Here is a 20643-nt window from a genome sequence, read left to right as displayed (position 1 = left end):
CAAAGCTAATGTATCAAAAATTGGCATTTTGAAGACGTTTCCTTGGCTCACAGCATTAGGTTTTTAGTTTAAGGAACTACATGTTAAAACATATATAGACAAACTGAAGAGAATTAAAAAGCGAATAAGTGAGATTTGGAAAAGACGACTGTGAAAAGAAAGAACTGTGAATCTTCAGTCTGCAGAAAAGAAAGCTGGAAGGGAGATCTACAGTACAGGCAGTCCCCGGGTTACGTACAAGATAGGGACTGTAGGTTTGTTCTTAAGTTGAATCTGTATGTAAGTCGGAACTGGTACATATTGTAGCGGAAACTCTAGCCAAACATTTCTCCAGAGGTCTGTTTTATTCTCCCACACCTCACTTCCCTCAGTCCTTTATTCTCAAGCTGAGGTGTCTGCTGAGAAAAGCCACTCCGCATCTCCCTGGTCTGCTGGGGGGAAGCAGCTAGTGCAGGGTTGCCTCACCCCGTTTGTAAGTAGGGATCCGATGTAAGTTGGATCCATGTAACCCGGGGACTGCCTGTAATTGTTTACAAATATGTACAAGGTTGCTATAAAGAGGATAGAGATAAATAATTCATGCTAGTCAGTGAGGATGTGAGGCAGAGGGAATGTTTTAGCTGCAGCAAGAAAAAGTCAGGTTAAATATTAGGGGAAAACTATATAACTACAGTTAGTGATGGAACAAGCTAATGGAGATTATATCATGGCTTTCACTGGAAATAGCTCAGTCAAGACATGACACCTCTCTTTGTAGGATAATTGCTTTATTTGTCTGATGTTTTAATCTCACTGGGCCAGTTTGTCAATTGGATGTAAGGTTCTATGCACCATGGCTATGTCTACACTGCCGGCGGGGGGCGGGGGGCGGAGAGGCGGGGGTTTCGGCAGAAGGTATGTAAATTGTGCTCTCATTTGCATATCTTCTACTGATCTTTTTTGTGGAAGAGGTTTTGCTGATGAAAAGCCCAGTGTAGATGGGGCCATTTGTTGTAAAAAAAACACCCCTTTTTCGCAAGATCCTGTAAACCTCATTTTTTGAGGAATAAGGGATTTTGTTAAAAAGGGTTTGTTTCCAACAAATGGCCCCATCTACACTGGGCTGTTTTGCAAAAAGGGTGAGCAGAAGATATGCAAATGAGAGTGTGATTTGCATATCTTCTGCCAACTCCTCCCCCCCTTCTCCCCCCCCCCCCCCCCCGGCAGTGTAGATATAGCCTGTGAGACAGGATGGCAGCCTGTGGCCCTAAAAAATGAAATTATTCCTGCTTCAGTGCAGGCTCCTTTCTATACCATACAATTAGGTCCCTTATCTATGCTATACATGTGTTACTCAAAAAGCAAATCATCTTTTTTGCATCTCTTTTTGCAGGGCTTTTGCTGGAGCTACAGTTCATGATTTCTTTAACTGGCTCTCAGTGTTTGTGTTGCTGCCCCTTGAAGTAGTGTCTGGTTATCTTTATCGCCTTACTAATGTTATAGTTGAATCCTTTAATCTTGAGAGTGGTGAAGATGCCCCTGAGCTGCTAAAAGTCATCACAGATCCTTTTACAAAGCTTATCATCCAGGTAAGCTCTCACTTTAATGAGGCCACTTGCTTGATTCATCTTCAGTTTGCCAAACTACTCTAAAGCTGCTGGGCTGTCTGTTAGTATTACTGCATTCATTACAGAAACACTCATTTGTTTTTTTAAAATTTTTGGCTCACATTTCATGAAATCTTATGTATTAGATTCATGTTTCAAGTTTCTAAATATTGTTTTTAATTGTCAGTTTAATGCTGATGCCCCAGCCAGGCACTCAGAGGGTTGCTTAGGGGCTAGAGGATTGGTGGAAAACAGAATGAACAGGGAGATTGAAACATGGAAAAGCTGATTTTATAGTAAATCAACTATGTGCATTTGTTTAAGTGAGGGATAGCTGCTTGATGATTTAGGCAGGTACATCACGCAAAAAATGCATGTTTCAAGTTTTTATAAATATATACAAAGGAAAAAGGAAGATTATTTTCTTAGTTGCTAAACCCCTGTTTATATTTCTTGTTGGGCAGAAGTTCAGAACACCTTCAAGATCATGTTTGCTTTACTCATGTTAGCAGACCTATTGATTTCAGTGGGGCTACTTGGAGGAGTTAGTTGAGCAGGCTTGGCTCTAACTTTGCAGTTCCAAACTACAGACTGGAATTACTCCTCTATTTGTTTCTTTCTTTTTAGCTTGATAAATCAGTAATAAATGCAATTGCTACAAATGAGGAAGGAGCAAAAAACAAATCCCTGATAAAGACTTGGTGCAAAACTAAAACGAATGTGGTAAGTGTTGCGTTAAAATGGCTTTGGTGCTCTTAAGGAAGGATATTGACATCTAACTATAACTCCTTTGTTCAGAAGGAAATAGTGTGACAGTATTATAAATACATCCCAGCACAAAAGGATATTTTTCTATTACTACTAATGTTATTTACAGTAGTTGGGCAGAGTATTCTAGTATATACAGTTTGTGAATTTTGAAATTAGTTTTATTTGTTGCATAAAAAAAATTAACACAATTTAGTACCCTTTTACTTTTACTGTAGTCAAAGGAGATGTACTGTACCAAGTCTGAATTAGACCTCATTTGTCTTACATTGAACAATGCTGTACACTTTTTGAAAAGGAGGTCTCATGTCATATATTATTGGTGCTTTTCTGACAACTTCTAATAACTGTATCAAAGCTTTTAGCGATGTCTTGCAACCTGACAGCTGTGTCCCCTTCCTAAAGTTAGCCAGTGGACTTGTGACTTTAAATCCTTGTGCGAAACTGAATGGGTGTCACCTGTCCACCTCCTTGGCAGCTCCACAGCTTTGGGAACCAGTGGTTTTGACAGCATTTCTTCTGAACAGAATAGTGCCCTGCAGATCAGCATTTGTTACCTTCTAGATTGTTTCTGCCAAATGATCATTGCTGATATGTGACTTAACTTGCTGCAGATTGAATTTACAAGGATTGTATTTGGCAACATTATGCAGTCTCAGTAGACAGGCCAAATATTTAATTGCTATGGGGACAGGTCAGGGTCGAGGTATATTGGTAGGGCAGAGTGGGAAGCTTATACTGCCCCTGCCCATATAGAGCCTGTTCTGTCGAGAAATATAAAATATCACTCAGCACGGCTATCAATTTACCATCTTTCACCAGTACAAAAAGTGCTAAAAATAGTTCTTAAGATATGAATCATGTAGTATAATCCACATACCTACTGGGTGTGGTTCACTGTCCCATCTAGTGATACTTAGACCACTTAAAGAGAGCAAGAATGAGTTTGCTCTTTGACCTTAGCTGAGAGGCAGCTGGCTTTTTGCTCAAGCTGTAAAGGTTCATACACCAAACTCCAGAGGTTCCATTTTCGATTCTATCTGTCGGCATGACACCAGATTCTGTGTAGTCCCTTCTGCACAGCATGACCTCTGTCATAAAAATCAATAGGTCATATTTCCCCTTTGATTTTTGTATACAAGTCCCTTTTATTTCAAGGAATATGACCCAGTATAAGTTTGCTTGATCTGATTCTTCCAGCCTTAATTCCTTTGAGAAATACCTTAGTAGGTTTCAATGAGACTACTTTCAGAATTAGGTACTCAGTGTGAGTAAGAGGAGCAGGTCCTGGTCCATTAAAAAGGTGACCACGCACACCTCTCTAGACATATATTCTAAAGGCTAGATGTAAAAATATTGGAATCAGGTCCTACAAAAGCAGCATATTGCTTGGCTCTAATATTAAATGCTATTAGTGGCTGTTTTAGATGCCATTAAGAGGTTGTGTGGTAATAATACTATAAGTAACATTTGGCAATAAATGGGCAGTAATTGCTGCTGAATTTGCAGGAGATTCATAAAACCATGTAAGATTTCCTACTTTATTTGCCATATCCCCTGGTTTCAGAGATTTCTGTGAATCCTAGACAATTAGTTCTGTTGTGTTTATTAAATTGTAAGCTTACTCTGGTGTTTCTGATGTCATATGAAGGAAAGGAAAGGAGATGAGAATGTGTAGAATGCCTACAGCATTGTCATTCCAAAATATTGTTCAACTGGAAAATTGAAACAATGTTAGAAAATGGTTTCAATAGGCCCCTATTAAGCATAGACACAGACAACCTGGCACCAGGTGTGAGGGCAACAAAGTAAGAGATAACAGAAAAGGAAAAACTTGTCAGTGGGCTGATGACAGTCACAATGTTAATGGCTCAGAGAGCTGGAGTTCAAAGTCTAACTGGTTGGTAACCACTTTCTTGGGCTGTACAGTTCAGCAAACAATCTACTCCAGAGTTCCTTTCTCTGTTGAGGATTTAAAGACCCCCTTTTATATCGCACTGTTTCTCTGTGAACTGAAGAGTCAGGGTCTGTGTGTGTCAGCCAGCATGAATGAAGAATCTTATTTGCATCCTCTTGAGTGGAGTTTGGTCTCCTCTTTGCCTTGAGGCAACTGCTTTGAAATAGCAGAACATGGCTGGCTTGGCAAATCACAGCTAGCACAGCAAGAGTCTGGTTTGGTCACTTCCCTCCTCATGGGGGAGGTTATGTTTGGTGAACAGATGAGGGGTCAGTACAGGTCCCCACCAATATTCCCTCTACTTTTTTCTATCCATGTGCAGATTTTTTCCATCCATATGCAGAATACATTTTATGTGTACTAAGGCATGTGCAAATGTGCACCACCAGTAGAAACAAAAAGCCTAGATGTGGGCGCGCTGCTAATCAGGTGAGCAGCATTTGAATCTCTCCTGAGTGGCTGCACAAGTGCCCAGCTTACAGGAAACACTGGTCAACACTGAGGGTAATTAGCTCTTCTATAGCACTTTTCATTATACCAAAGTGCTTTACAAAGGACATCAGTCACATTCTCTCCATTTTACAGATGGGAAAGCTGAGTCACAGGGCAGTGATGTGACTTGCCCAAGCACCCAACAAGAACAGGTAGTGATAGAAGCAGGTGTCCTGAGTCGTAGTCAAGTGTTCTACCCACTAGGCAGCACTGCCTCCATTAATTTCAGTTAAAGACTCACACAGGAGATAAGTTTCTTTGATTAAAAGAACAGTGAGATGGATAGGAATTGGCAAGGAATTCCACTGTCTCCATGGAATGAAACCTCAGCCTTTTTCCAAAATATAAGCAAATCTGCCTCCTCATTGGTGGGATGTATTAGCTATAGAGTGAAGTTAGCCCTGTTCACCCCTCTTCATTTATTACAGGAATGCTTTGTTGCAGTTTTTGAAAACCCATACATGTTAGTTTTAATGCAAAGGAGGTAGTTGCTTGAATTGTCTGTTTTGTATGGCAATATCTAGACGCTGCAGAATGTCACAGTTCCGGCCTCAGAAAACTGCACATCTCCTGCCTTTTGCTGGACTGATGGAAATTTGACCTGGACCATCAAAAATGTGTCTCTCTCAGAAAATATTAAAAAATGTAAGTGAATTGCCACTTATTTGTGAGTTATGATTTGAGATACACTTTACACACTTATTTTGTGTAAAGTGAATATCATTTTACAATGAAGTTTGACTGCTGCATACATTCAGACCAGCTTCTCTGGAGTTACTGACCAATTTCCTTTTGGTAGCATCACATCATGCAGATCCTACAGGTCTGTAGCTAAAAGTCCTAAAATCAGAAGGTAGCCTACGTCATGTCACCTCTTAGTAGTTCAGTGATGTGGTCAGATGTTTACTTTACAAGAATTGTTTCATGGATATTTGTATTAATCATTTTTATTAGCATGTGAATACCACTTGTCAGAGAAGGGGGGAGACATTCATCCTTCCATGAACAACAGACTAAGATTTGTTCTTCCCTTTGCATAACACTCCTTTGCACAAAGTTGTATGGAGGAACACTACCCTTACATAGGCATGTTTCCATCTCTGTCTGCTCCTTTGTGTGGGGATGCTATATATCTTATAGCCCTGTGCATAGACAATCCAGACACCCCTCTAGAACATCATACTGGGCAGCCTTGATGCAAGGATTTTCTTTTTTTGTGCTACCTCTGTCTTGCAGAGCAGTATGTACATTTGGTGCCATTGCATCTGACTATTAATGGAAGAATAGTAGTATGGCATAGTGAGAGAAATAAAATGCTAGTCTGACTTTGACTTTCTTTTTCCCTTTCAGGCCACCATCTTTTTGCAGAAACAAATCTTGCTGATCTTGCTGTCGGTCTCATACTGCTTGCAGCGTCACTGATAATTTTGTGCACCTGTTTGGTCCTGATAGTTAAGTTATTAAATTCTGTGCTTAAAGGACAAGTGGCCTCAGTTATCAAGAAGACGCTCAATACTGGTAACTATATGTTAGCAATAAGCACATTTATTGATACTTTGCACAGTCTGATCCAAAGCGATGGCATGTGTAAAGCAACATGAAACTGATATTCTAGAATAATATTAATCTTGTCAGTCTCAGAGGAGTAGCCATGTTAATCTGTAACTTTAAAAACAACAAGTAGCCCTGTGGCACCTTAGGGTATGTCTACACTAGCCCCCTCGTTCGAACTAGGGAGGCTAAGGTAGGCATTCGAAGTTGCAAATCAAGCCCGGGATTTAAATATCCCACGCTTGAGTTGCATCTTCCCGGCCGGTCGCCATTTTTGAAATTTACAAGTCCGGACTAACTGCCCGCGTCTAACCAGTAATCGAACTACCCGTTAAACCTCATTCCAGGAGGAATAACAGGTAGTTTGAACTAGGGCTTTATTTTGAACTACCAGGTCCCTGCCACATATAGATGCAGGCAGTTAGTCCGGACTTGTAAATTTAAAAAATGGCGCCCGGCAAGGAAGATGCAAATCAAGCATGGGATATTTAAATCCCGGGCTTGATTTGCAATTTCGAATACCTACGTTAGCCTCCTTAGTTCGAACTAGTGGGCTAGTGTAGACATACTCTTAGAGACTAACAAAAATATATAGGATCATGTGCTTTTGTGTGTAAACCCAACTTCATCAAACTCCAACTCATCTGATGAAGGGGGCGTTTATCCACAAAAGCTCATGATTCTATATATTTTTGTTAGTCTCCAAGGTGCCACAGGACTACTCATTATCTTCTCAATGTGTTTCTTTAATTTCTTTTTATAAATCAGTGAGTGAATGTTTCACCTCTGAAGTGTGGCTGATTAAGCTGTAGAAACCAAAGTCCAGACTCTGTTTTTGGTGTCTTGTATAATCATTAGCTGTTACGTGTGTGTGTGGGGTAGACTCATGTCCTCAGGGCCCATATGTGGAGCAGCGTGCGCAAATCCTTCATCAGTTTTGAGACAAAGGGAATGCCCTGATTTGTCAAGATCTCCTTGGGTATCTCTACCCTCGGGAAGATCTGGACTAACTCCCTCGCTATGGTCTTTGAATGTATATTCTGCAAGGGCATGGCCTTCGGATATTGGGTGGCATAATCTAGCACTATTGATATGCTCCAGTGCCCTTGAGCTGATTTCTCCGGTGGGCCAACTTGGTCCATACTGATGCACTCAAAGGGGACCTCAATAATAGACAGGGGCACTAGTGGGGCTCTCATGTGTTGCCAAGGCCCATGGAGCTGGCACTCAGGGCAGGCGGTGCAATACCACTGAACTTCCATGTACACCCCAGGCCAATAGAACCTTTGTAAGATCCGGTCCAGGGTTTCTCAACTCCTAAGTGTCCCCCAAAATATATCTGTGGGCCAGGTCCAGCATGGCTCTCCAGTGTTTCTAGGACACCAGGAGTTATTCCACTACTGGTTCCTGGCCTGGCATTACTTGGAATAGCAGATCCCCCTTGATGATGTAATACGGCTTAGGGCTCTTGGTCCTTCCTTCTACTGGGACACCATTTTCCTCAGCTACCTCCCTGTGTTTATTTTGATATATTGGGTCATTGGCCTGGTCCTGCCCAAAATTTCTGAGGGAGGACTCTGCCTGAGCTCAGGGGGGCCTTCAGCCTCTTTGTCCCAGGGGGCCCTGCTAAGCTGGGTCTGGGTCCAACCTTGGGATTACCTACCTCCTGTGCCACCCCTCTATTGGTTGGCTCAGCCTGCTCCTGCAGCCAGGGACTGTCTTAAGTTCTGGGCCAGGAATCATGCGCCCAGTTTCTTGGCTGTCCTCCACTCCCACCTCATCTTCCAGGGATTCCCAGGCTCAGTGAACAGGTCCTGGGAAAACTTGTGGATGACCAGGAGTGGGCTCTCTGCACTCCCCTCATCCCTAGGAAGTAAGTCGCTAAACCTGGGGAAGTCCCGCCTAATCACGACTGGATATGGGATCCTTGGAACCACCCCCACTGCCACCCTTGTGAAGCTCCCCTGCATTTCTGTCTGCAGGGGGACGACAGGGTAATAGCTGACATCTCCATGCACATAAGATATCCCTGTGTGCTTGGCACAGGACTACTGGCCCTGCCCCATCAGCTGCCCTGAGACCAACATGACGGAACTCCCAGAGTCCACCAATGCCATGGTTTCTTTGCTGCTCATTTTAACAGGCCAGGTATACTGATGTAGGGTGGGGAGGGGCTGTTGCTACACCTACCAGGTTGATCAGGCCACAGGGGGCTCTCAGGTGCTCAAGGTCACACAGCATGGGTTCTTCCACAGTCGGACATTGTGCCACTATATGTCCTAGCTCCCCACATGTGTAGCATCAATACCTGGTGTAGGGCATACCTGTATTTCTTGGGCTACTGGGTCTTACCCCCTGGCCTTCCTTCCCCCAGTCCTCAAGTCCCTTCATGGCCTCTGGCTGCTCTTCCATCTCCTTCCTCCCCTGCCAAGTTCTATGAGAAGTTTTGGGGACGTGGGCCCTTGGAGTGTGGGCGGCTCTCTTACTCCTCCAGATTTCTTCCCCAAGGGATCGTGAGAGACCTTTAGCTGTCAATTGTCTCTCTACGAAGGCTACATCTCATCATATGAAGAAGGGTCATTCTGGCTGACCCATACTCACAGGTTGGGTGGCTGGCCCCTCCTGCGGTCCAGGACAATGATTTCCATGATCTTCTCTGGGACGTGGGTCTTGGGCCACGTGGATCAGGTGACCTTGGTGTTCGGCCCTCCCAGTACCTCCACTTGTGGAACCTCTGGGCTCTGACTGAAGTTGTCACTCCAGACCTGGCTAAGATCTTTTCCTTCAGTGGGGGTATTCAGCAGCCACTTCTTTCCACATATTGAAATAGGCCTTTTAGGCCTCACCACACAGAAATGGAGCCAGAATGCTGGCCCACAGGGTTTGGGGCCAGCCTTCCCTCAGAGCTGTCCTCTGAAAAGCCAGGAGGTATGCCTCCACATTGTCCTCCCCTGTCATCTTCTGGAGGTAACTACTGGCCTGCAGATACTGAGTTCCATCTTGGCCATGCACTTGGGTGGTCAGAGCCTTCAGCTACATTATCACTCCTGCAAGATGGCCTGGTCCTAGGCAGCCGGGCTCATCAGCAGCTGGTTACTTTCTGGGTGGACAGCTGAACCCTGGTAGCTTCCTGCTGCACTGTGGTGGTTTGTATGAATGCCTTCACCATGTCCTCCATCTTGTTTTTCTACCCTTCTGCCAGGGCAGCTTAGCCTGCCCTATGAGGGTCCACTGCAAAGTCTCAAGGCAGTGTATCGATCCCACTCTTAATATCATGTGTGTTAGGGTTGGTCCCCACTCCTGGGTCCCAGACCACTTGTCAATCCACTATCCCACAGGGTAGATATTGCAGACCAGGCCCCACCTGCCCTTTTGGGATTGAGCTTCTGTTCTCCAGCTAAAACAGTGGGGCAGATGCCCCTTGGTCAGCCTGGGCTGGACAACCTGGCCTCTCCAGCTACCAGCTGGAGTCTCAGGCTACTTGGGGAGAGGAACCCAAATGCTCCCTGTCAGAGCCCCTCACCTTCCCCTGTGGTCTCTGGCAATGCTGGTATTGTCTTTCTCAGCTTCTCTCACTCTCTTTAGTGATTACAAGTTCCTTTCCCTACAGTTGAGGCTTTTAAAACAGTCCCATTACAGCCTCAAATGAAATCAGATGGCCCTCACATGATTTATAGCAGTCCTGCCCTTGATAATTCTGAGTTAGCTGTTCCTGGCTGCCCTGAATTAGGCTGTGGTTAATTAGGAGAGAGTTTTCTGCTTTTTTTTAGAGTTGCTTCTCTCCCCTTCTTATCTAGCCCTCCAGTCTGACCTCATCTATCTATCTATCTATCTTCTCAGTAGCTATCACTGACCCGCTGACTACTTGCTTTGGCATGGGACCTGTACCTCATCTTACTGTTAGAACTAGCTAAAAAAAGGACATTTTTGGTGATTTCCCTTCCCTCCCCACTTACTACCATTCATTCCCTTGCCTGGCTATACCTCTCTAACCCTTGCTAAGATATCGCAGCCAAAAGAAGCAGCCTCTCACTTGACTGAGCAGCCAGGTTCAATCTCTATGACCACCTATCTCATTAAAGAGCCAGCTGCTTTTCTAGCAGAGTCACTTTAAGCTAGGACATTTGCCAAGGTGTAGCTTTTGCCACTCTCACGTTTTGCTTCCTAGATTGCTATTGGGGGGCTTTTGGCAGTGGGATGCAGCCCAGACAGTAATGGCGCTCTGCATGGGGAGAAAGTTAAACAAACAGGACTTGCTACTGGCCATTCCTTCCTCTGGGGCACAGGACACCAGAGGCTCAGAAAAAAATAGTCACCTTTACATCTAGTTTGGAACCTATCAGTTTCCTGGGTTTCTTATTTCATCTTCCCAACAGATTATACCCTGATTGGCAATGCTCCAGGCTTCAGGGAAACATGGCACATAATCTCTCTAATTTAGGGATTCTAAGCAAGGGGATTTTAGGATGATCAGGTAGTCGAATTGACTACTTGCATCCACCCCTCTCCTTGCTGCCTCTGTTTCAGAGGCAGCAAGGAGTGGTGGGGAGAAGCAGGAGCCGGAGCTGGAGAGAGCTAGCTTAAAAGCAGAGCCCTCTAGCACATCTCTGCAGTGCTGCCTGCTCCCCCCTCTTGCTGCTACCTCAATCAGAGGCAGTAGTGTGGGGGGGGAGGGGGGGGAGGCACCAGGGGAGGATGCCACTAAGCAGCCTCTGCCCATGGTGGGCCAAGGCTCGTTGGGGACAGAGGCTTCCCCCCATGAATGGGGTCTTCTGCCAGCTGGGCAGGCAGCCCAGCTCAGTCCTTTTTTGTGATGGGACCAAACTCCACTGAGGCTCTACAATTTAAAAGGCAGCAGAAGTTGGACAGTCTCCCCTCCTCCCCTGGCTCCTACTACATTTTAAATTGCAAAGCCACAGCAGGGTTTGGTCCTGGATCCAGTGTGAGCAGGGACTGAGCTGGGCTGCCTGCCTGCCCAGCTCCTACCACATTAAGGCAGGCAGCCCAGCTCAGCCCCTGCTCGCACTGGGTTCTGGACCAAACCACACTGTAGCTCTGCAATTTAAAATGTACTTGGAGCCAGGGGGAAACTGCCTGGCTCCTACTGCCTTTTAAATTGCAGAGCCACAGCAGGGTTTGGTCCTGGCAAGAGCCAGGACTGAGCCACTTGCCTTCCTCTATCAACTAATAAGTAGTCAATAAAAATTCTGTAGATTAGTAAATTAACCTAATTTTAACATCCCTACTCTAATTAGGATATTTAGGTCTATATTTTCAAAAGTTATAAGCAATTTTGGGATGCCCAACTTCAGACACATTAAAGAGACCTAATTTTTCACAGGATGAGTTATCAAGGGTTTTTGAAAACCCTGGCTGAAGGTGTCTGAAGGTGCCAAAATTGAGGCAACTGAAATTTGGAAACCTTAGGCCTTGTTGTTTCAGCTTATAACTTGAAAAACACCTATATATTCTAGCATTCATCTCCATGGACATGCTTTTATTATTATGTGCATTGTGGTAGTACCTAAGAGCCCAATCAAAGACTAGGCCCTTGCTTTCCTAGGTGCTGTACAAACACAGGACAAAAAAGGGTCTTTGCCCCAAAATAGCTTTCACATTGACTAAATAATATAATAATATTTTCACAGCTGCATTACATACAGCATAAAATATTGTGCAACTCTAAAAAGCATGCCCTCCCTTCTTTATTTTTCAGATTTCCCATATCCTTTTTCTTGGATAACTGGATACCTGGCTATGCTTGTTGGAGCTGGCATGACCTTTATTGTTCAAAGCAGCTCTGTTTTCACATCTGCTATTACACCACTGGTTGGTAAGTTCTTTGGTCTTTTATTTTTAAAGCCTCCTATTTTGTATTTTTCAGTCCAAATATTCAGTCCTATTTTCTTCTTCTAGGTATTGGTGTTATAAGCATCGAACGTGCTTACCCTCTTACATTAGGGTCTAACATTGGTACGACCACGACTGCTATACTTGCTGCTTTAGCAAGTCCAGGCAGTACATTAAAATATTCATTACAGGTTAGTATAAATCATGCTTATTATTATTTACAGACTGAGGAACTTTGCCATAGTACATTAATGAGTAAGGAGGATTTCGGGTGAATGATTCTTGTATACAAATATCCCATATGTCCTTTCAAACCTGAGGTTTTCAGGTAATTAAGGGTCATTCATCAATCTCAAATACTTAGGCCAGAGCAAAACGATACATTAAATGTTCACAGATTTCTGTTGTATAATGAAGACTTTGGCTTTCCTGAGATTGGCTTGATATTGTTATGGGGTAAAATTTTCTGAAACAAGAGTCTAAAGTGAGGCTCAGAAGTCAGAATGTAGACACCTAACCTAATGATCTGTTTTAACACAGAACATAAAGTACCTCCCATTGACGCTAGTATTGGCTCAGCCCTTGTGAAAAGCAAGCTGCTGATTTTAGGAGCCTAGATTAGGGAATCCATGTTTTAAAAATGGCAAATAACTTTCAGGTACATGGTGATGAATTTATGATCAAGGGGGAAAACAGTAATGAAGTCTTCTCTGTAACCAGCATCAATGCATTTCAATAGTTCTGATAAACTGAATGGTTAATTGGCATATATGTAAAACAGGGAAATAACTACAGTAGTCATTTTATTGCCTCTACACAAGATAAAGCAGGTGCAATCTCAAGCTGGGCTAAGTCCAGCTGAGCAGATCTTATGTTAAATAGTCATTTTATAACATCCTGTAAAAAACAAAACCATGTTTTTAAATTTTAGCTTTAATCAAGTAACAATTACAGAAGGGAAATGAGATAAGGGCAAGAGAACTACAGAGTTGGCCGGCAGATACTGGGCTTATTTTGCTCAAGCTCCTTCTTGAGGCTTTAGAAAGCTGGTCATAGGGTTTGAAGCCAGAAGGATCATAGGGTTTGAAGCCACCAGATCATCTAGGCCATGCCTACACTCAAGCTGCTAGATCAGCTGTGTTGCTATAGCAGTGCAGCATAGACACATAGGCTTTGTCTAGACTGGCAAGTTTTTCCGCAAAATCATTTGATTTTGCGGAAAAACTTGCCAGCTGTCTACACTGGCCGCTTGAATTTCCGGAAAAGCACTGACGAGCTCCTGTAAAATCATCAGTACTTTCCCAGAAATACTATGCTGCTCCCGTTCGGGCAAAAGTCTTTTTCCGAAAGACTTTTGCGTGAAAGGGCCAGTGTAGACAGCACAGTACTGTTTTCTGAAAAAAAGCGAAAATGGCGATCGGGGCTTTTTTGCGGAAAACCACGTCTAGATTGGCCACGGACGCTTTTCCGCAAAAAGTGCTTTTGTGGAAAAGCATCCTGCCAATCTAGACGTGCTTTTCTGAAAATGCTTTGAATGGAAAACTTTTCTGTGAAAAGCATTTTCAGAAATTCATGCCAGTCTAGATGTAGCCATAGGGTGTGTCTAGACTACATGGCTGTCAACCGAGCCATGTAAAGTAGTTTACTAGACATAGTCAATGAAGCGGGGATTTAAATAATCCCTACTTCATTAACATAAAAATGGTTGCCGCACTGTGCCAACAATCAGCTGATCCGGCACAGCGTGGCAGTCTAGATGCAGTGCGGTTGACAAGGGAAGCCTTTGTCGACCGCTCTGGTAAACCTTGTTTCACAAGGCATATCGGAGAGGTCGACAAAGGCTTCCCCTGTCGATCGATCCGTGTCTCACTGAGCATGTGGATGTGCTGACCACTGTACAGTTTTACTGACCTGACCCCATACTCCTGATGTAGGTTCCTTGGTTTCACCCAGAATATTGCTAGTGTGAGAATAAGGAATCAGATTCTTAGACCAAGTAACTTAGTTGTCTTATTTGCTGCCACATCAAAAATACACAGATGTCTGCATATTTTCTAAACATTAAACTGATTCATTATTATTAATTATGTAGTACCCAAAGTGTTCACAGTGCTTCCCAGAACACAGACAAAATCTTATAAACTAAATGTAATCCTAAGTGTGACAACAGAGTAAGAGGGGAGTAAGGGAAGGCAGAATGCAGATTTATGAGGAAGATTGCAGGTTTTTTGATATTTAGGACACAGTATTTAAAGGCACTCTAACTAACTGCTCAAAATGTTCTTGATTTCAGATTGCTTTGTGTCACTTTTTTTTCAATATTTCTGGAATTATTCTGTGGTACCCGATACCTTTCACCCGGGTACCAATCCGCCTTGCAAAGAGCTTGGGGAACATAACAGCCAAGTACAGATGGTTTGCTATTTTTTATCTGATCATTTGCTTTTTCCTGATCCCATTGGCTGTGTTTGGTTTGTCAGTAGCTGGCTGGCAGGTCCTCCTGGGAGTTTGTGGTCCCATCCTACTCGTGTTGATTGCAGTGATTGTGATTAACGTTCTGCAGTCCAAACGGCCAAATATATTGCCTGCAAAGCTCCAAAACTGGGATTTCCTTCCCAGGTGGATGCACTCCTTGAAGCCATGGGATAACGTAGTAACTTCTGTACTCTCCTTTTGTGGGAGATACTTCTTCTGCAACAAGTGCTGCAAATGCTGCAAAGTCAACACCGAAGATGTTGTGATGAAAGACAAGCAGGAAAAGGCTATGGAAGTTTATGAGAACAGAGTTGAATTGTCTGATGAAGAAAATGGTATTAAAAAGACACAACTGGCAGGTGATTCTGAGAAAACCTTCTCCGACAACACAGCCTTCTAGTAGGGGATCATTCTGTAGTAGCAAAGATACAGTATAAGACAATCAATTTCTTGAAAATCAACTTGGGCAGTACACTGAGGAATGAATAAAAACTCAGGTTCTTGTATCCAGCAGTATACTACTCATCCAGGAATGCAGCAGAACAAATTTTACAGGGTTCCCAGAAAGTCTAAGATCAAGTAAAAAGCTAAGGATGAACATGAATTCAAGGCCAACGGTACCAAACAAATAAATGTTGATATACTGTCTGATTAACAGAAAGGCTCCAATGAGTTGAGAGACATATGGACTTTAAAAAAATCCACTCTGTAATGTGCAGAACATTCTTCCTGAATTTCAGGGATATTAAACCAAACTCAGCTTATGAAATCACAAAGTTTCTGGAAGAATAAAAAAAAAACCAGAAGAATGAAAATGTTTTCATGTATTCATTTCCTGTATTCATTTCCTGTAATGTTAGAAAGCTTGGTTGCTGTATTTTGTGACTTCTAGCTGAAGGCTAAAATTTAAATATTTTAAATTACTGGTGCACTTGCCTTTTCAAAGTGTGAATTGGTTATGGATTGGCTTCCTACTGAAGAGCTTGCAGGAAACTCTGCTAAACCACAAAATAGCCTTTCAAAATAGCAGAAAAGTTTGTTATTCAAGCAATAAAAGCAAGGAGATTTGAGATTCAGCATTATGTCTACTGCAAGGTTTATGATAAGATCACACCTTTTAAAATAAGTCTGTTAATACCTACTGTAGAGAAAATGTGTGTTAACTGTGCCACTCACAGCATGGCCTACTTAGTTGAAATTAGCATAATGTCTGGAGTGAATTTATACCATCAGTATTATATGTGTGCATCTTTGGAATCCAAATCTCTAATAAAAACCCATAGGTAAAGTAATCATACAGCACATGCTGGGAAGCCCCTTGTCCTCACTCTGTGTTGGTGTTAATGTTTTAATAAGTGCCCATATAGACTAGTCCACATCACGGACTGACAAATTTCAGCATTTCAGACTGAGCCATTTCTGAATGCTTCAAACTCTTCAAAACATAGTGCACTTTTGTTGGCTTTATGTAATTTAAAAATGACCAAATCATGGGAGAGGTAGTGGGTGAGGACTGGAATGTATGAAAGTTGACAATTGTGAGGGGTGTAAAACTATGCTAATTTTTAGTGTCTATAACTGAGTTATAGAAGAGACTTATAATGGAAATACTGACAAGACCCTTCAGTGTAGCATAGCTACTCATTGCTGCTAAAATAGATTTACTGCTGAACAAGTTTGTTATTGTCTTAATGTTATGTAATTTAATAGGCAGAACTCAGTTATAATGTAAATATGTACATTTTGGGGGAGAAAAGTTTAAATTGACATGCTTATAAGCTGTGTAAAGTCTCATTTTTCATATTATATTAAATTTTATTCAGACTGAGTTTTTCATTTTTTCTGTTACTGAGAGCCAATGACAAGATGCTAAGCATGGTTTCAGTTTGTATCTGTTAGCCCAGATGGGATTTTCAAAAAGACTCACTGTAGGCCTAACTCTGCTCCACTTGATCTGAGGAAGTGGGTCTGGCCCACGAAAGCTCCTCACCTAATACACCATCTTGTTAATCTTTAAAGTGCTACATAGTTCTGTGTTTTGTTTCAGCTAGACCAGACTAACACGGCTGCATCTCTATCACTATTCTCGATGTCAATAAGAGAGCTCAGAATTACAGCCAGCCATCCTTTTTAGCCTATTCCTCTTTCTGTTTACTTGATGTTAATGTTTAACTTTGTTGTTTTTGAACAACTCTTCTCATATGTACAAGATCTTTAGTCTGCCTCTCACATTTCTAATGTGCCCTCACATGGCTTTATATTGCTGGTTTGCATTTCCTACTCTCAGCTTTGAGACTCATTAAATAATATCTGGATGTTCTTGTGAAATGCTGTCATATTTTTCATTGACTAACTTTAAAATAGAAGTTTCCTTCTTCCCCTTATTCAGTTAACAGGGTGGCTATTTGTTTTCTAGTTTTCAATAAAGGTTTAAACAAGCCCTCTAACAAAACATCAGGGTAAGTTAGGGAAAGCAGTTGCTACAAAGGTACTGAAGGAATTATGTTTAGGCATATCAGGGCATGTCTACACAGCAGAACTTAACTCGAAATAAACTATGCAAATTGAGCATGTCAAATTGAGCTATGTCAATTGTGTAGCTTATTTTGAAATAGCTTATTTTGAGTTTTGGTGATGTCTGCACTGCACTTATTTCGAAACAGAGCACTCTTCCTCCAACTTCCCTTATTCCTCACAAAATGAGGGTTTACAAGAGTCGGAGTAAGAAGTCCTCCAGCATGACAGTATTTCGACATTATGTTGAAATAACTGCTGGTTGTGTAGATGCGGACTATGTTATTTCAAAATAATTTTGCTGTGTAGACATAGCTTCTTCAGTGTTCTAGGTTCCTTTGTTGCAACTATTCTTCTGACCTACATTCAGTTCATGTTTATCCTTCTTCATTCTTTATACTTTGGCTTACATTGTGCCTTAATTTTTAGGCTGGAATGAAAACAAATAAAAAATGAGAGCTCATATCTCAACACATTCATCTCTAGACTCTAATAATTGCTATTTACACTTAATTTATAGTTGTTCTAGTGTACAGCACTTTCATGAGTTATATTGTAAATGTCTTTATGTGACTGAGTTGTTTACATTATGTATTTGAAAACTATGCAATGTTTATCTATAATGTAAAAAGGACATACTGTATATTTTGTAACATAGCTTTTAAAATTTATATTTGTAACTATGTATACTTCATACTGTGGAGGCAGGTTAGTGGTTCCATTGTTTAAGTTACATTGTGATTTGCTGCAGGAGACGAGTCCTTAAAAGAAAGATTAAGGTGTAGCTAAATATCTTCATATTATTGTACAAGGGTGTTGAATTCTATTTTTCTATCCAGTTGTAAATTTTCTGTGAAGAGTAACTGTTGAGGCAGTGTTTCTAAAAATCATTTTTAAAAATTGTACAAAATTAGAGAACCCTTTGGAATTCTGTACCATTAGTGGAATATATGAACAGTGTATGACTTTGTACCCTGGCATGAATGTTCTTGCTCTACTAGAGTGCAGTGCTTTGATTAAAAAAATAAAGGGACGTTTAAAATATATACATTTTCTTAGATGTATTGATTGCCAATGGATAAATAGTTGAGAGTCAAAGAGCTCTACTTTGAAACAGCACAGTGTAAAGAATATGAGGTTGTACACCAGCATAGGGACAACAAAGGAAATCTTAAGAGAAATAGGCACCAACACAGATTTTCGTAGAAGTGAACATGCTGCATATGAGGCTTATAATAACATTCAAAGAAATCATAGACTCATGGACATGTAGGGCTGGAATGAACCATGAGATATCATCTAGTCCAGCCCCCAGTGCTGAGACCACACCAAGTTAAGTCTAGAACATCCCTGACAAGTGCTTGTGCTATCTATTCTTAAAAACCTTCAATGCTGGGGATTCCACAATCTCCTTTGGAAACATATTCTATAGCTTAACTACTCTAAGAAAGTTTTTCCCAAGATCTAACCTAAAATCTCCCTTGTTGTAGATCAAACCTAGTACTTCTTGTACCATCAGTGGACCTGGAGAACAGCTGAACTAGTGTTCCCTATAAGCTGTGTGCTAGTGCAACCACTCAAGAGAGATTCTAATGCCACCCAGCTGATTAGCAGAGCTCCCACAGCTAGGTTTTTTTTGTTTCTACTGATGGTGCACATTTGCATATGCCTTGGTGAATATAAAATTTTATTCTGCATGTGGACGGAAAAGATTTGAGGGAACATTGCTGATCCCCATCCCCTTTATAGTAGGCCTCTGCATATTGGACACTGTTATTTGATACCCCTCTCAGTTTTCTGTTCTCAAGAGTAAATAGGCCCAGTTCCTTTTAACCTTTCCTCATGTCAGGTTTTCTAACCCTTATTATTTTTATTGCTTTCTGATCTCTCTAATTTGTCCACTTCTTTCTTGAAGTGTGTTGCCCAATCGCACCCAGTACTCCAACTGAGGCCACTCCAATGTCAAGTAGAGTGGGACAATTACTTCCTCTGTCTTACATATGACACTCCTGTTAATACATCCCAGAATGATATTAGTTTTTTTTGCAACTGTAACACATTATTGACTCATATTCAATTTTTGATCCACTATTGGTCTCTGATCCTTTTTCAGCAGTGCTACCACCTGGCCAGTTATTCTCTGTTGTAGATGTGCATCTAATTTTTTCCTTCCTAAGTAAAGTATGTTACACTTGTCTTGTATGGGAATGTCATTTCCTGGCAAGTTTCTGTGGGCTAGATATAGGCTATATCTACACTGTGAATTGTTGCACAAGAAGATATGCAAATAAAGCGCAGTGATGAATATTGCTGCACCTCATTTGCATACCCAATGAGCTGCCATTTTGCCGAAGGGGCTTTTGCGCAAAAAGGAGCTGTCTATACTGCTCCTCCTTGTGCAAAAAACTCCTCTTGCACAGGAGCCGTTCTTCCTGAAAATAAGCAGCAGAATGTCTCTTGCACAAGAGGGGGGTTTTGCACAAGAAGGAGCAGTGTGGACAGCTCCTTCTTGCGCAAAAGCCCCTTATGCAAAAATGGCGATTCATTAGGTATGCAAATCACCGCACCTCATTTGCATATCTTCTTGCACAACAATGCGCAGTGTAGACATAGCCATAGTGAAAAGTAAAAATGGAAGAGCAAAGGGAAGACTTATCATAACGGTCTTGATGCTTTCTGGATTATTGTAACTAATCCCACAGGCTGTGTCTAGACTGGCAAATTTTTCCGCGGAAAAACTTGCCAGCTGTCTACACTGGCCGCTTGAATTTCCGCAAGAACACTGACAATCTCATGTAAGAAATCAGTGCGTCTTGCAGAAATACTATGCTGCTCCTGTTCGGGCAAAAGTCCTTTTGCGCAAAAGCTTTTGTGCAAAAGGGCCAGTGTAGACAGCTCAGATTTGTTTTGCTCAAAAAAGCCCCGATCGGGAAAATGGCGATCGGGGCTTTTTTGCGCAAAAGCGCGTCTAGATTGGCCACGGATGCTTTTGCGCAAAAGTGATTTTAAGCATTTGCAGAAAATCATGCCAGTCTAGACATAGCCACAGTGTTAGGTCTCTGCTATCTTTTCCCCCCAAAGGGAGATATATGCCAAACAGAATGTGTAGGAGACACTGGCTTCTCTTTTCTCCAGCTAAGGACCTAAATAATGTGTGTCTATAACTGGGCATTGTGACAGGGTGTTTGCCCTGCACTGGCCCTTTAAGGGCAAAAACCACAGCCCTGAGTGAGGGCTGAGAGTGCAGCCCCAGCTGAGGCAGTGCTGCAAATGAGGGCCCAGCCCATAAAGAAGGACTCCTGCAGGGTAAGGGGGAACTGATTGCTGCTTTGGAGACAGAGCAGTAGGGACCGGATTGCTAGGGAAGTAGGAGGCTTCCTGGAGACAGGACAGGACAGGACAGGACAGGGGAGGCTCTGGCTAACCAAGCTCCCAGGCTGCAAGGCCTGA

General features: G+C 42.2%; 1 protein-coding gene across 2 annotated transcripts in view; it reads left to right on the top strand.

Moving 5' to 3' along the window:
* SLC34A2 (solute carrier family 34 member 2) overlaps window positions 1-18239 on the top strand; it is a 52956-nt gene extending 34717 nt beyond the window's left edge. For both annotated transcript variants that reach the window (XM_025179010.2, XM_006138168.4), the window contains exons 7-13: window positions 1373-1568; window positions 2214-2309; window positions 5328-5448; window positions 6154-6321; window positions 12071-12187; window positions 12271-12395; window positions 14498-18239. In XM_025179010.2, the coding sequence (XP_025034795.1) occupies window positions 1373-1568; window positions 2214-2309; window positions 5328-5448; window positions 6154-6321; window positions 12071-12187; window positions 12271-12395; window positions 14498-15079 (1405 nt within the window). In that variant the 3' untranslated portion in view covers window positions 15080-18239. The remainder of the gene's footprint in view (window positions 1-1372; window positions 1569-2213; window positions 2310-5327; window positions 5449-6153; window positions 6322-12070; window positions 12188-12270; window positions 12396-14497) is intronic.
* The last annotated feature ends 2404 nt before the right edge of the window (window positions 18240-20643 follow it).

This window comes from Pelodiscus sinensis, chromosome 5 (genome assembly GCF_049634645.1).
Source record: "Pelodiscus sinensis isolate JC-2024 chromosome 5, ASM4963464v1, whole genome shotgun sequence".
Taxonomy (NCBI): Eukaryota; Metazoa; Chordata; order Testudines; family Trionychidae; genus Pelodiscus; species Pelodiscus sinensis.
Note: the sequence above shows the minus strand (reverse complement) of the source record. Positions and strands in the feature narration are given on the sequence as shown.